Genomic DNA, 17602 nt, shown 5'->3' with positions numbered 1-17602 from the left:
GAAGATAAGCTTACAGGCCTCTTTCCCAGAAAGGTGTTTCAGTCTGCTGGCTCTCTGCTTCTGTGCCCTGGGGTGTAGGTATTTCACAACTCTTTCTCTGTTACTGTCTTGTGGGACCCATAAACATAAACCTTGCTGGCCACCAGAGCCAGGCAATCAAGGGGTGTTCCCTGGGCAGAAGCCACAAAAATTGGGACACCATACATGTACACAAACTCCTTTTTGGGAGATACCAGAGATTTGGAGCAAGGCAGAGGGACAGCACAAAGATGGCACCTTCCAGCCTTCATCTTTGCAGAGTATTTCAGTAGGCTCCTGGATGTATGTTAAAGTAGATGCCTGCCCCACGAGGTGATGGTTTAAAATAAGCAAGTAAGCCTCTTTCACAGAAAGACTGGATGTGTTTCAGTGGGCTGACTCTGCACGGGTCCCCAGGTGGGTAGCCAGGTGAGTCCCTGGGAGCCCTCTAAGGACAATGCTCAGTTTGCTATAGCCTTGTCTTGTAGTGGATGCAAGCCCTTTTGGCTTTCAAAACTAGATGTTTTGCGGGTTCCTCTCTCAGGTGCAGGTCTTAAAAGTTGTGGGGCCAGATGTGGGGTTTGAACCCGTCACTCCTCATGGAGAAGCTCAAGGTTGTGAGTTCCCCTCCTTTTGTGTGTCACTGAACTGGGGGCAGGTTCATGGTAAGATTGTGTCTCAGCCTCTTCCACCCATTTTGATGTGTAGGAGTCACTCAGCTAGTTTTGGGGTTTCTTTTAGAGGATATTATTTTGTATGTAGCTGTAGATTCAGTGTGTCCATGAGAGGAGGTGGGTTCATCTTGAACCCAAACCTTCATGGACTTCTTATAGCCTGCTTTTGGCATGCAACAATATGTTACAGACATTTTTCATGTTGATAAAAATAAAAGTCAAGCCCTTTTTCATGCTGAAAAATGTCATATGTATACTCCAAAAATTACTTTCAAGAACTTTGTCAGTTCTGTATTGTTAAATGTCTAGACTATTTGATATTTGTCTATTATAAACAACAGTTATAAGCATCCTTGTGCTTACATTTTTATCCAACTATGCAATTATCTCTTTAGGATAATTCCTAGAAATTGGATTGGTAGGTCAGGGGGTCTGCTTATTTTCCATTTTGATACATTGTGCTAAAATTCTCTTTGGGAAGGTTGCACCAGCATGTCAGGCCTTGCTGCTTCACATACTGGCCAACTAGTTTTGTCTTTTTCATCTTTGCCAATATTACTGGCAATAAATGATATCTCTTTGATATTGTAATTCACGTTTCTTCGATTAGGAATGAAACTGGGGCTTCCCTGGTGGCGCAGTGGTAGCGAGTCCGCCTGCCGATGCAGGGGACACGGGTTCGTGCCCCGGTCCGGGAAGATCCCACATGCCGCGGAGCTGCTGGGCCCGTGAGCCATGGCCGCTGAGCCTGCACGTCCGGAGCCTGTGCTCCGCAACGGGAGAGACCACAACAGTGAGAGGCCGGCGTACCGCAAAAAAAAAAAAAAAAAAAAAAAAAAAAAAGGAATGAAACTGAATGTTCTTTTCATATTTTAATTGGCTATCTATCTTTTTTAGCTTGTTCACTCAGGTCCTTGTCCATTTTTCAATTTTGTCTTTAATACATTGATTTTTAAGAGTCCTTCATATATATAAAGGATTTTAATCATTTTCCTGACATACTGCAAATGTTCCTCCCAACTTTTTGTCTTTCCTTTTGTTTATGGCCCTCTTTCTCTGTACAGAAACTTAAGGTTCATAGACACTCAAATGTATCAATATTCATGATTAGAATTCTGCGAGTACACATCTCTTTTCTTCCAGTCCTTCTCTGGCCTTGTCTTTTTTGGGGGAAAAGGTGTGCAAACTTTTTATTGAAATATGACATACATATAAAAGTGGCCATATCATAAGTGTACATCTTAATCAATCTTCTCAAAGTGAAATGCATCCCAAATTCTGACCCAGAAATCCCTGATGTGCCCTCTTTCAGGCCATCATAGTATCGAAGTGTGAGGTCTAATGCAGGAAGCAGCTTTATGATTTCCTATATGGCAGGCCAGTTGTCCCTATACTATTTATTTATTTAACTATTTATTTCATTTATTTACCTATATTTTTACTCATGGATTAGAAATGTCTGCTTATATTCCCACAGTCACTTGGTCTATTTCTGGCCTTGCTATTTTAGTCCATTGATCTGTGTGGTTTCGTCATTGTCATATTCTTTTCATTAGTCAGATGGGGTTTATAGTACATTTTCAAAACTGGTTGTGTAAGCTCCACCTCGTTGCTATTCTTTCTCAGATAAGATTTAGAATCATTTGCAATGTGCCTCCCTTGTCTGCCCAAATCCTATTAAGATTTTTAATTAAGTCATTAAATGTATCAGTTAATTTGGAAAAATTGACTTTTTTTCTTAGTGTTGTCGTCCCATGTAAGAACAAGGTTCTTCTCTCCATTTGTTCAATGTTTCTTCTGTGTTCCTTGCTGGGATTTTGTTTTCTTCAAATAGATCCTGCACATCTTGTTAAATTTATTCTTAGGCATTTTAAGGCTTTTCATTGTTATTGCAAATAGATGATTTTCTTTCATTATAACTTCTAACATTCTAACTAGCTATTTGTATTTAGAGAGGCTATTAAGTTTTTTGTCTATTGATTTTCAAACCGCCAGCTTACTGAACTCATTCTGATGGGTTTTCATTTGAGTCTCTGAGTTTTTCAGGTTTATCATTGATCTGTCCTGTGATTTCAGTCTCTCCCTCATGTTGAATCCTTCTGGTCAGCATTTTAATGTTAAGATTCCATAGCTTACAAACTGTAATGTGAACTCCACTGACTCACTCTTTCCTCTTCTTTCCTGTCAAACTACTTAAAAGAGTTCTTCCTCCTCACTGTCCTCATTTCCTTCCCCCCACTCACTCGTCCACCCGCTTCAACTGGCTGCAACCTTCCTGACTCCAACAAAATGCTTGATAAGGTCTCTGTGAGCGCCACGTCTCTAAATCCAAATGTCATTTCAACCCTCCATTTTGCGGGACCTCTCCTTCACATACAGTTCTGATGGTCCCGCCCTCGTGCTGTGTCCCCTTCCTACGGCACCGTCACCTTGCATTTTGTGGTCTTCCTCCTGCATCTTCCACTGCTCTTTCTCAACCTCTCTGTGGTACACCTTCCTCTACTCTTTCTTTATTATTGAGGATTCTTTATTTTTTTATACAGAGGTTCTTATTATTTACCTAATTTATACAAATTAGTGTATGTTCTCCCAATTCATCCCCGCCCCCCCCACTGAAGATTCTTATTGCTCAATATTAGATCCTCATCTTTTCATATTTTACTCTCCACTTAGGTGATTTCACCCATTTTTATGATATAAATCACCAACTATATGCTCATGACTCCCATCTTTATATCTCTAGTCTAGGCCTTTCTTCTGAGCTGCGATTCATACATCCATTCACCTCCTCAACATTTCTGCTTGAATGTCTCAAACTCACCTTAAATTCACCACATCCAGTATAAAAATCATGACATTTCTCCCCATAACCACTCCTCTTCACAGTTTCCATCAGTGCATGGCATCACTACCCAACCTGGAACTGTCCTTTGCTGTTCCCTTCTCTCATCATCATAGCCAGTCCCCAAACCATGTGGATTTAACATCCTAATAATAGATGCTGAATCCTTAACCTTATCCCCTTTTCCACCACCAGCGTCACTCTGGTTTGAACTACCATCCCCTTTCCCTGGATGGCTAAGGTAGCGTCCTGCCTGGTCTCTGTATGCTCTTACTCTCCTTCAGCTCATTTTCCTCACCGCATCCGTGCAGATCTTACACTGTTCTTGTGCTTAAACTTTATCATCTTGCCCTTGCCATTCCTCAACAATAAAGACCAAAATCCTCAACATGTACTATGGGGCTGTAGCAATGAGGCCCCCATCTTGTACTCTTACCTGCTAGTAAAACTTGAAACACAGAAATGTGTAACTGAGAAAGGAATAATTCTCTGTAATTCTATCACCAGAGATAACCACCAGTGTATGTCTTAATGGTTTGGGGTATATTCTTCCAGATGCTTTTTTATGCATATATATTATGTCTCTCTTGGTATATCTGTTATTATCAGTAATATACCAGAGTTGTATGTGTGTATTTATAAGCTTATTACATACATATTATACTAGAGGCTTGTAAATACATAGATAGACTTAATTAATAAATATCAACATCTATCTATATATCTACCTGTTATGGTCACCTTCAGAGACAGATGGAACTTCCCTCCACTCCTCCCCACCCCCCAAAAAAAACTGGGGGTCAGATGTCAAGACTGATGTCACATACCAAGAGGGTATGAAAGGTTTATTGTTTAATTACATAGCTGAGATCTCTGGGAGAGCAGGGTAGCCCTCTCAGGCAGATCCAAAATGGCCTGAGAGAGCAGGCAAGGAGATTGGCTGGGGTTTTTCTTCAGGCCAGATTTGAGCGTTTCCATGCTAGGGCAGGGGCTTGTGTGGTTTGAATCTCCTGCCAGTACCAAAGGATGAAGCATCCAGGCTTTCTTACCAGTTTGTTCAGAAACAGGGATACAAGGGGAAGAGGGAAGGGTGAGGCTTAAAGGCTGTCCACAGTCATCAAGTAGAGTCAGACTCCTCTTTACACTATGTATCCACGTGTGTGTGAGTACACGTGTAGATAGGCCCATGTTCAAACATACACATACACAAACCTGTCCATCCATCCGTCTATCCACACATACCTACATATATATCTACATATTGCAACTGCCTTTTGTCATTAATAATCATTTTATGTTAGTATGTGGAGATCAACCTCATTCTCTTATGTAGGTGCATAGATTTCCATTGTAGGGATGTGTATAATTAGATAGCCATTACCTTGTTGATGAAGTTGTTTCTAATGTTCTTTCTTTCTGCTTTTACGAACAACGGGGAACTGAACATTACGCACAACTTTGTAACTGTGCAACTATGTTAGTCATTGAGCTCTCTTATGTTCCGGATACTGTGAAAACCCAGGCCCCAGATTCTTTGAAGTGACATTCTAGTGGAGAATAGACAAGGGACAAACAGTTTGCTAACATGTTCAATATGATTACTGATATAAACACATATAAAACAGGGGAAGGAGATGGTGATGGGAGCAGTCTGCTATATCAGGTGGTTAGGGAGGGCCTTGCCTCTACAATAGGGCAGAGTCATGTGCGAATGACCACAGAGTATGTCTAAGGAAAAGCATTCTTTTTTTCTTATTTTATAAATTTATTTATTGTATTTATTTTTTTTTTGGCTGCATTGGGTCTTTGTTGCTGCGCACGGGCTTTCTCTAGTTGCAGCGAGTGGGGGCTACTCTTCGTTGCGGTGCACGGGCTTCTCATTGCGGTGGCTTCTCTCGTTGCGGAGCATGGGCTCTAGGAGCGCGTGCTTCAGTAGTTGTGGTTCGCGGGCTCTAGAGCACAGGCTCAGCAGTTGTGGCACACGGGCCTAGTTGCTCCGCAGCATGTGGGATCTTCCCAGACCAGGGCTTGAATCTGTGTCCCCTGCATGGCAGGCGGATTCCTAACCATTGCGCCACCAGGGAAGCCCAGGAAAAGCATTCTTATGTAGAAAAAGCCTACTGAATAATTTTGAGGTCAAAGGGTGTACATATTTTAAATTACAATGGATCTCTTTAAAAAGTTTATATACTCCTTGATATATTAATATTAACACACTCTTAAGCATCCCTATTTCTTTCCATCATCACTAAAAAGCCTTTTTCAAACCTTTTTTGATATGGTGGACAATAAATCATATCTCATCTTAATTTGTACTTTTATTAGTAAGGCTGTGCATCTTTCGTCTGTTCATTATCCATTTGTATTTTTTTGGTAAACTGCTTATTTATGGGATTTGCTAAAATTTCTTCAGGCCATTAGCTATTTATTATTATACTACAGATATTTTTTCATTGTTCATGGTTTGCCTTATGATGTTACTATCAAAGTTTTTGGCATTCAAAATATAAATTTTTTTGTAGTCAACTTACCAATTATTTTCACTTAAGGAGTTAGTGTTTTGGGTCATGCTTAGTGGCCTTCATTAATCCATATTTCTAAAAATGTTTCTTAAACACTGAAAGTTCAAAGGCTTTCAATGTTTCATCTAAAACATTAAATTCTTTGATTTATTCACAATTTACTTATGCTTAAGACCTGAGGTAAAGGTCCAGCTTTAAAAAGCAACAAAACAAACTGATTTAATGAGCCTGATTCAATAAAGCCAAGAGAGAGAACTGGGGAACCAGAGGTCTTCAAGCCTTTTCAGCACTTTTCTTTGGCCAGGCAGAGGAAGAGGCTGCTGAGATTACTAGGAAGCTGGAGAAACAGAAGAAACACTTGAAGAAGGAAAAGAAAAGGCTGGCTGCGATTGCTCTGGCACCTTCAGAAAACAGCAGTAGGACCCTGGAGGAATGTGAGGGGACAAGCGAAAGAGCCAGAAAGAAGCAAAAGCAAAAGCCCCAGGAGGCTCCTCAGGAGAATGGAATGAAGACCAATCTGTGTCCTTCTCCAAACCCCCCCCAAAAAGAAATCTTTTTCCAAGGAGGAGCTGGTTGGTAGTGATCTTGAGGAAACAGCTGGCAGTGGAAGTCTCACCAAGAGGAAGAAATCTTTCCCCAAAGAGGAACCAGTTAGTGACCCTCAAGAGTCAGGAGACAAGAAGGTCCCCAGGCAAAAGAGGAAATTCTCTTCCAAGGAGGAGCCACTCAGCAGTGGACCTGAAGAGGCTGCTGCCAGCAAGAGCAGCAGCTCCAAGAAAAAGAAAAAGCTCTGAAACCTCTCCCAGGAAAATGAGAATGGACATTTCCCTAGTAGGGCATAACTTGCAGATGTATTTCCCAACCCATCCCCTAGAGCTCAATAAAAACAAAAACAAAACAAGCAAACAAAGCAACAAAACAGTGCTTAGCCGGTTGTTCCCAGGCCATTAATCATCCTTTTGTCTGGCTCCTCTTGGTTGATTTAACATGCCCCTATTATAATAACCAAATTTCCATAAATTCTTGGATCTATTTTGTGACTCATTGTTTTACTGATCTATTTTGGTACTGATATATCGCTGATGATTGGAACTTTGTTTAGTGCCTCTTAGCTGAATAACTTCCCCAGATTCCCTCACCCGCACGTTTTCAGAAGTGTCTTGATTTTTTTAGACATGTTAATGCTTTCAAATTAACTTTAGAATCAGTTTTTCCCCCCCAGATTGACTCAAAAATACTACTGGGATTTTGATTGAGAATCCATTAGAGTTACTACAGATTACTTTGAGAACCATTTTTTAAAACAATACTGCATTTTTCTAAGAACTAAACAAATTTATTCAATTTTTCATGTCCCTTAGTAAGGACATGAAAAATATCTTCATATATGTAATACATTTCCTAAGTATTTTATTTTTGTTCCTATTTATCTGTGTCCAACAAAGTTAATATGCTGTATTTTCATTCCATTCAATGTTATTTATTTTTCTTGAGACTTCTTTGACCTGTGGATTGTTTAGAAGTATTTGGAGATTTTGCTGTCATCTTTATTTCTAGCTTTGATAGCATTTGAGTCAGAGAACACATTCTATTATTTCAATTCTATTAAATCCTTTGAGGTTAATGTTATGGCCCAGAACGAGGTCTATCTTGGTGAATGTTCCATGGGCAGAAAAGAATGTGTATTCTGCTGTTTGTTGGGTGGGTGTTCTATAAATGTCAATGAGATCCTGTTGGTTGATGGTGTCATAAAGTTCTATATACTGCTGATTTTGTCTAGTAGTTTGTCAATTGAGAGAGGGGTATTGAAGTCTCCAACTATATGTAGATTTGTTTCTCCTTTCAGTTTTTTTCTGAAAGAATGTAATTTGAAGCTCTTTGGTGTATAAACCTTTAGGAGTGTTTTCTTGTTGGACTGAACCTTTTATCATTGTGTAATATCCCTCTTTGTCCCTGGTTTGGGCTGATTTTTAGAAGTAGAGATTTATAGATCTCTGTTTTTTGATACAGTGAATCTGGAGTGGTGCCTGAAAATATGCATTTTAACAAAATTCCCAGATGATTTTTAGTGTTTTTGGTTTATTTGGATATATACCCAGGAATGGAATTGCTGGGTCATATGGTAGTTCTGTTTTTAGTTTTCTGATAAATATCCATACTGTTTTCCACAGTGGCCGCATTCTCACCAACAGTGCACAAAGGTTCCCTTTTCTCCACATCCCCGCCATGTTATTTGTGTTCTTTTTGATTATAGTCATTCTGACAGGTGTGAGGTGATATCTCATTGTAGTTTTGATTTGCATTTCCCTGATTAGTGATGTTGAGCACCTGCTAACATGCAGATGTGCCTGTTAGCCATCTGCATTTCCTCTTTGGCCGGATGATTTTTATAATTAGGTATCACTCAGAGTTCTTGCTTACAAACAGTAGAAATTGACTTTGGTTAACTTAGGCAGAAAGGAATTTATATTTTATTTTTTTAATTAATTTTATTTTTGGCCATGCTGTGCAGCATACAGGATCTTAGTTCCCTCACCAGGCATTGAACCTGTGCCCCGTGCAGTGGAAGTGCGGAGTCTTAACCACTGGACCGCCAGGGACATCCCAGAAAGGAATTTATTGAAAGAATATCCAGTAACACTGACTTGGTTGCTAGAGTCCTGCTAGGAAGCAGAGCCCTAAACCCCTGTAGGGAAGCCAAAGAAATGAAGGAATTGCTCTCCCTGATCCTAGTTGGTAGAGCACAAAGTTTTATGACCTAAACTTAACCATCAGGCTCTCACACCATTTCAGACTTTGAATCTGGTGCAAAGAATATGAAGTAGAGCCAGTTTAGAATTCAGCCTGGCGGTGGTGAGAATTTTGGTGTCAAAACAGAAGTGGCAGAATCTAGACACATGCCTAACTGTGGCATCATTTGGTCATGGTTCAGACTGCCTGGTCTCCTTTGGTTTCTATTCCTTTTCCCTTTTATCATCCTGGTTGGTTTCCCAAAACTCCTGTTTGGAGAAAATTATAACAGAATTTATTTTGGGAGATAAAATCAGAAAATAATAACTAACTTGCTAGGTCAACTACAAAATAGTAAATGTGGTTAATATCATGGGTTCTGTTTGCCTGACAAGTGGAATGATTTACTGTTTTAGAAGGCAAGTAGGCGGACTTCCCTGGTGGTCCAGTGGTTAAGACTGCGCATCCAATGCAGGGGGTGTGGGTTCGATCCCTGATTGGGGAACTAAGAGCCCACATGCCGTGCGGCACAGACAAAAAAACCAAAAAAAAAAGGTCAAGTAGGCCTTATACACAGGATGGGCTCTCAAACTGTGTATCTTAGGGGAACCTTAGTGGTGGTGATGGCAGTAGGGATCTGTGACTTTGGACAAGTAGTCACTTGGCCCTTCCTTACTCTAGGATTATCTGTGAAGAGGTTGGACTAGACCAAAGACTAGACGAGCGTCTGGGTCTCCAAACTGCAATGTTCTGTGACTCTAGAGAGCCTCGTTGTTCCTTCATCATTTCAGTTAACCATCCTTGTGAGGTGAGTTGACAACTACCACGTGCTTGGCTTTTTGCTAACTTTGGGCAAAGTCCTAGGGAAACTGATGTGTGAGATGGAGTGTTTAAACCCGTGGTCTCCACCTTTTTGGGCACCAGGGACTGGTTTTGTGGAAGACAATTTTCCACGGATGGGGGTGTGGGTGGGGGAGACGCCTCAGGCGGTAATGCGAGCGATGGGGAGCGGCAGGGGAAGCTGCGCTCGCTTGCCCATCGCTCACCTCCTGCCGTGCGGCCTGGTTCCTAACAGGCTGCGGACTGGTACCGGTCTGTGGCCCGGGGGTTGGGGACCCCTGGTGTAAACTAACCAGTATCAGGATGAGAATGGTGTCCATTTTTTCTATGGTAAGTTTTGATTGGTTGTGACCGAGGAAGCATCATGAACACAGACAAGACATGTTATCATTTCAGAGCCCAGGAAATTACATCTATTCCCAAAAGACTTCCTCCTGGTTGATCTTGTCAGAACTGAAGAGGGAAAGTAGACTTTTGGCAGAGGGGGTGCTGCAGGAAAGGAGAGGGTTACAAGTTAAACAAGCTGAATTGGTATGGGAGGCGGGGGTAGGAAAACAGGCAGCTCTCCCATCTTCCCCAGGTGCTGGGTTGCTCTGGAGAAGCCTGAGGGGTGAATGCAGGGAGAAGTTTGACTTGGCCAGTGCACGTTAATGTCACTCGCAGCTCATGGAAGAGTCGCACAAAATTGCCTACAGTAGCTTGGCCCAAATAAATAATAAACCTAGGATGTCAGGAATGCACAAGTTACAGAACAGCTGCAAAGCCCTTTGTTTACGTATTTGGTGAAGTGAATTCTTATTTTCCCTTTAGCATAAAAGTCAGTTTAAAAGTGACTGGGGCACAATCTATTTAGTCATTCCTTGTGCTTTGCAGGTTCTCATGAGTGCATCATTTCTGGGAGCCTTGTGTCTTTTCTCATCTGTCTGTGTTGTGTGTGCCATTTCTGCATTTACTCTCCCTATTGAGACCAAAGGATGGGCCCTACAGGTAAGTGATGCAGGCCTCTCTTAAGCATTCTCAACTAACACCTTTTGACCAAAGGAAATAAGCTTGGAGTATGGAAATTCTTTTAAGCAGAGGATGATGCCCAAGTCTGTGCTAACACAATGGTACATCTGTTTAGCGGGTTCCAGTAGAAAAACTGGGTATCCAGTGTTCCTGCATATAACTTTGAGCAGCAAACCGATTATTCACTTCAAACCTTTCCTTCCTGTAAAAGTTGACTAAGATGAATGATATTATTGACACCACAGCTTTCTACCCTCCCCACTTTTCTGTTTGTAAGCATTGCTGCAGAGCTAAATGTGGCCAGAGGATCAGAAACAGCTATTTGCATTGCCCTTAGGATCATAGGGTCATTCCTGTTGGTCCAGCTACCTTTCCCCCAATTTTGTCAGCTGCCTGTGGTAAGACTGGAGGCAAAAAATTCTGCGCTGCCCCAGTTGTCATCCAATACTAACAGACACAAAGTGCATAAAAAAGGATATCCCAAAAGTATAAGGTATGCTCCCGAGGGCAAAGCTGTATCAGAGATGGCCTCTCCTAGCCCCCTTAAGGTTGGCTCCATCTCAAAGTACAGCTGGTGGCTCTGTTGTTTCCCTGCCTTAAATGCAAAGCTTGTTGCTGGTATGCAAGGGTGTGTGTGTGTGCGTGTGCACACGCCCACATGGAAAAGGGGGAGAACAGTTGGGGTTAGCTGTACACGGTTGACCACTGAACAGCAGGGGGGTTAGAAGCACCAACCCTCCAGGCTGTCAAAAATGCCAGTATAACTTACAGGCAGCCTTTGGTCTCCACAGTTACTCGCATCTGTGGATTCAACCAACCACGGATCGTGGATTGTATAGTACTAGAGTATTTACAATTGGAAAAAAATCCATGTAAACGTGGACCCGCACAATTCAAACCCATGTTATTCAAGGGTTAACTGTAGCCTGATCTGAGCTGCCGCATCTAAATGGGACTGTGAAGTCATCGTGCTCCTTTGGCTGAATGTGGCTTGCCTTCTCTCCCATATCCTATTTATAGTGAACCAGGGACACTTGTTAATGTCTGTGAGTAGTTGGAAAGTATTTTCGAGTAAAGGGGGTGGGGGGAGCAAAACTAAAAAAAAACCCGATTTACACCAGTCTCAATATTTTTTGCTTGCCCTAGATCCAAAATGTGTTTTTCCGTTTTCCCCCTAACTTTTAATCTTTAAGGTAATACTCATTTTAATCACAGATAGATAACCTGCTATGTAATTATAAATTTAGGGCTTTGTTTAGATTCCTTACTTGGAGAGGTGACCCATTCATTGAATACCTGAAGCCAGGGATTGAATTAGGTGATTCAAATGATTCCTTTTAAAGGATTGTCACATGCTTCAAACAGATGAGAAAACTAAGGCAAAAGGAAAGTTGAGTAACTCGTATAAAGGAACACACTACATACTGTCGGACTGGAATTTAAATTAGATTGCAAAATTAAGTGATGCTAAATCTTATGCTAATTTTCTGTGATGGTGGCTGTTTTTAAGTAGTAACAATACATATAAAATGAAACCTGTCTCATCTCACGTGCTTTATGGATTTCCAATTCAAGCCCTATCCACTTACGAAGACCATTCCCTCTTTTGTTGACTGGGACTTGGTTTTAGGAGTGTAGTGAAATTATTTTGCATGTATGTTTACAAGACATTAATCAGTCCCTACCACTTTAACATGCGGATACAATAAATACAATCGTATGGGCATGTAGCCCTTGATGGCTCTGCCACACAATGGCTATATGTCTTTGGGCAAATCTTAAAAGGTATCTGTATGTATCTCAGTGTTGTGAGCAGTTAACATATGAAACTATCTGGTGACTGATACAATAAAACTTCTAGAAATATTTAAAACATGCCAAAAAATTTAACTTTCAACAGCACAGACAGCATCCCTAATAATTTGGATGAACCAACCTGGTCAATAGTTTAATAGTAGTAATTCCACTTTAGAATGACTCTAAAAAGCTCTTTTATTTTGATGAACCCGGTAAATAGTATTTATAATGTGACGTTTTTTCCTGAATGATGTCTGTATTGCACTAGAATAACTGAATTATAAAGGTACTATTGCACTCTCAGGTACACAAAGGTAAATGTTAGACCCTTAATTCCTTATAAGCTTATTAAAGAACCTTCTGTTACTAGTTTTTAGTGCCAGATAGTTGAATATGGAGAAGACTTTTAAAAAAATTAAATGTATTATCTAATAAATTACTCATTTTCCAGCAACTTAAATGAATTAAATAAAGACCTGCAAACCTATGTCTACCACAGAAGAAAAATATATTTTTATCTTCACAAAGAGCTGTGGCACATTTAAAAACACCTGGCTTGGGACTTCCCTGGTGGAACAGTGGTAAGAATCTGCCTGCCAATGCAGGGGACATAGGTTCAAGCCCTGGTCCAGGAAGATCCCACATGCTGTGGAGCGACTAAGCCCCTGTACCACAACTACAGAAGCCTGTGCACCTACATCCTGTGCTCCATAACAAGAGAATTCACCGCAATGAGAAGCCTGTGCACTGCAACGAAGAGTAGCCCCCGCTCACCGCAGCTAGAGAAAGCCCGTGCACAGCAATGAAGACCCAACACAGCCAAAAATAAATAAAATTTATAAAAAAATAAATAAAAACACCTGGTTTAATTTCAGTACACTACTTGGTAGTTAAGAAATATTATGTTTTTTTTTTTTTTTTTTTTTTTTTTTTTTTTTTTTTTTGTGGTACGCGGGCCTCTCACTGTTGTGGCCTCTCCCGTTGCGGAGCACAGGCTCCGGATGCGCAGGCTCAGCAGCCATGGCTCACGGGCCCAGCCGCTCCGCGGCATATGGGATCCTCCCAGACCGGGGCACGAACCCGTATCCCCTGCATCGGCAGGCGGACTCTCAACCACTGCGCCACCAGGGAGGCCCAATATTATGTATTTTTGAAAAATAAGACATGAGAATGCAGTAGGTTAGCTGTATATATTGTCTCAGGGAAGAGATCAATAGAGGACTTTTATAAAATACACTTTGCCAACTTTAATGTATATCTAGGAGAGATGGGTAGGGGGAAGGTGGCTTTCCCTCCTTGGCATCAAGTCTGTTGAGGTTTATAGCAAAAATTGGACTGAAATTTTGTATCTAAGACTTGAATTTGGTATCATTAAGCGTTTCAGAACAAATATAAGTCATTCAACCTGGAAGAAATGGACAAATTCTTAGAAAAGCACAACCTTCCAAGACTGAACCAGGAAGAAATAGAAAATATTAACAGACCAATCACAAGCACTGAAATTGAAACTGTGATTAAAAATCTTCCAACAAACAAAAGCCCAGGACCAGATGGCTTCACAGGTGAATTCTATCAAACATTTAGAGAAGAGCTAACACCTATCCTTCTCAATCTCTTCCAAAATACAGCAGAGGGAGGAACATTCCCAAACTCATTCTACGAGGCCACCATCACCCTGATACCAAAACCAGACAAGGATGTCACAAAGAAAGAAAACTACAGGCCAATATCACTGATGAACATAGATGCAAAAATCCTCAACAAAATACTAGCAAACAGAATCCAACAGCACATTAAAAGGATCATACAACATGATAAGCGGGGTTTATCCCAGGAATGCAAGGATTCTTCAATATACACAAATCAATCAATGTGATACACCATATTAACAAATTGAAGGAGAAAAACCACATGATCATCTCAATAGATGCAGAAAAGGCTTTTGACAAAATTCAACACCCACTTATGATAAAAATGCTCCAGAACGTAGGCATAGACAGAACTTACCTCAACATAATAAAGGCCATATATGACAAACCCACAGCCAACATTGTCCTCAATGGTGAAAAACTGAAACCATTTCCACTAAGATCAGGACCAAGACAAGGTTGCCCACCCTCACCACTATTATTCAACAGTTTTGGAAGTTTTAGCAATCAGAGAAGAAAAAGAAATAAAAGGAATCCAAATCGGAAAAGAAGAAGTAAAACTGTCACTGTTTGCACATGACATGATACTATACACAGGGAATCCTAAAGATGCTACCAGAAAACTACTAGAGCTAATCAATGAATTTGGTAAAGTAGCAGGATACAAAATCAATGCACAGAAATCTCTTGCATTCCTACACACACAGATGATGAGATATCTGAAAGAGAAATTAAGGAGACCCTCCCATTTGCCATTGCAACAAAAAGAATAAAATACCTAGGAATAAACCTACCTAAGGAGACAAAAGACCTGTACGCAGAAAACTATAAGACCCTGATGAAAGAAATTAAAGAACCCTCTTGCACTGTTGGTGGGAATGTAAACTGATACAGCCACTATGGAGAACAGTACGGAGGTTCCTTTAAAAAAACTAAAAATAGGACTACCATATAACCCAGCAATCCCACTTCTGGGCATATACCCTGAGAAAACCATAATTCAAAAAGAGACATGTACCACAATGTTCACTGCAGCACTATTTACAACAGCCAGGACATGGAAGCAACCTAAGTGTCCATCGACAGATGAATGGATAAAGAAGATGTGGCCTATATATACAATGGAATATTAGCCATAAAAGGAAACGAAATTGAGTTATTTGTAGTGAGGTGGATGGACCTAGAGTCTGTCATACACTGTGAAGTAAGCCAAAAGAGGAAAACAAATACCGTATGCTAATGCATATATATGGAACGTAAAAATAAAAGAAAGTTCTGAAGAACCTAGGGGCAGGACAGGAATAAAGACACAGACATAGAGACTGGACTTGAGGATATGGGGAGGGGGAAGGGTAAGCTGGGACGAAGTGAGAGAGTAGTATTGACATATATACACTACCAAACATAAAATAGATAGCTAGTGGGAAGCAGCCGCATAGCACAGGGAGATCAGCTCAGTGCTTTGTGACCACCTAGAGGGGCGGGATAGGGTGGGTGGGAGGGAGACACAAGAGGGAGGGGATATGGGATTATACGTATATGTATAGCTGATTCACTTTGTTACACAGCAGAAATTAACACAACACTGTAAAGCAATTATACTCTGATAAAGATGTTTTTAAAAAACCCCAAAAAACAAATAGAAGTCATCAAATTCACAATTAAAATTAGAATACATAAATTGTGACCTCCATACTTTATAATGAAATTGCTTATTCATAAAATAATATGCTTAAACTCATTGCAGTTTTGTATATAATAACCAAAGAAGCTGGGAATAAATTATTTTTTCCCCAGAGAATGTCTCTGTTTCTACTGTAATTTCATTAATTTTATAGGGGGAATCTGATTCCCAAGATGCAATAAAAAAAAAAATTAGAGTACATCAAGCTTTTCTACCTCGTGTAATCATATGCCCTTTGTTGAGCAACCACTTGCATGCATGATATCCTACCTGTCCACACAGGTTTTACATTTAGATTCAGTCTTTTATTGCTGTTCGGGCTCACTGTGGAGACTTCTGGAGCTGGGATCCCCAAAGACTCGACTCACCTGCTTCTTCCCCGAACTCCTTCCACTCCCAGTTTGCAGTGGAAAGAAAAAGAATTTGCCGCTACCATGATGAAGTGTCCCTGGACTAGCAAACTAAGTGTATGACAGGTTTACACCCCTGCTTCAATAGGGGTGCAAAGCATTCCTATTTGAACTACAGGCACAAATAGCTTAAAGTCAGGAAACCTTTTGTATAAAGCGCCAGAGTAAACACTACAGACTTTGAGCTACATATGGTCTCTGTCAACAGCCCCCGCCAGCCTCTAGAAATGTAAACAACATTATTAGCTCTCAGGCTGTATAAAAGCAGGCCATAGGTTGAATTTGTCTAACAGGCCATAGTTTTGTTGAAATAAGTTGTAGGCCCAAGATGGAGCCACTCCTGCCTGGGTGCGGCCTCAGCAAACCAAAATTTAAATAACCTTCATGTCCCTGTAAATGCTCCGCTTGACCAGAAACACAGTATATCCAGTTGGCCAAACACCAAGCCAACTTTGGGCTCTCTACTCACCTCTTTGTTCCTTATTCTTCATCCTCCCGCCTTCAGCCCCCCTTTGCAGTTCTTTGAGCCCTTGCAAATGGAGAGTGCCTGCTTCATCAAGTGTCAGTTTGTTTGGACTGCCTAAATTGTCTTCTTTGATCATCTTTAACAGTCTCTGGTGATGAAGATGGAATCCAAAGCTGACTGCTTATGGCCTGTGGGACAAGATGCACAGGCGAACGACCCACTGAACCCTTTGCATTCATTGTTTTCTCATCAAAACCGAGGGCAAGCCACTTTTGGATTTGAGCCTCTGATCCCCGCACACAGCTCTGATCCAAACCAACTTTATGTGAGGAAAAACAAAGTGTATTCACACACACTAACACACATGTATATATATATTTCCCAGAAAAGTTCCAGGACAGCTATAATGGGAGCCTACAATGGGTGGCAGCAGTTAGGGGATGCATAAAGATAAATCCACAGCATAAAGCACGGGGAGACTTGGAAAACTAAAACAAGAAATTAGTACGATTTGAACTAATGGCACAACAAAATCTAAGTAGCACAAGTCATACTATTAAAGTCATTAGGGTGACTGCCACTTTCATAAAGAAATCTTCTCATTTAAGGATTAAATAGATCAATTGCTAACGGGAATCTTGAAGTCAAAGCTGCAAAATTGGTGGGCATGGATCAAACACTTAAAAGATGTTAAAGTACTCGTCACCTAAATCTAAGACTCCTGTGCTAAGTTGGTCATGCAACGGGTTACACTGACACTGGGCCACCTGACAACCTCAAGAAAAATTCTGTGCAACAAGGTACACTGTAAAATACCACAAAATCCCCAACCTAGCAGTACACCTCTCTTAGGTATTAATTTGGTTCTCAAACATCCAATGCTTACCTAAGAATCGGGATCCTCGAGTTTCAAAGAATTGAGCACTCCACCTTCCGGCACACCTGCTTATTTTGTCTAATAA

General features: G+C 40.8%; 1 protein-coding gene across 1 annotated transcript in view; it reads left to right on the top strand.

The window, feature by feature from the left end:
* Positions 1-17602, top strand: part of SVOPL (SVOP like) — a gene marked incomplete at both ends in the record, with an annotated part of 76999 nt that overhangs the window by 53441 nt on the left and 5956 nt on the right. Inside the window, 1 exon segment of the mRNA XM_079711859.1 lies at positions 10500-10617. Coding sequence (XP_079567985.1) covers positions 10500-10617 — 118 coding nt within the window.

The sequence above is a fragment of the Hyperoodon ampullatus genome (genome assembly GCF_949752795.1).
Source record: "Hyperoodon ampullatus genome assembly, chromosome: 9".
Lineage (NCBI taxonomy): Eukaryota > Metazoa > Chordata > Mammalia > Artiodactyla > Ziphiidae > Hyperoodon > Hyperoodon ampullatus.
This window is presented reverse-complemented; position numbering and strand designations above follow the sequence as displayed.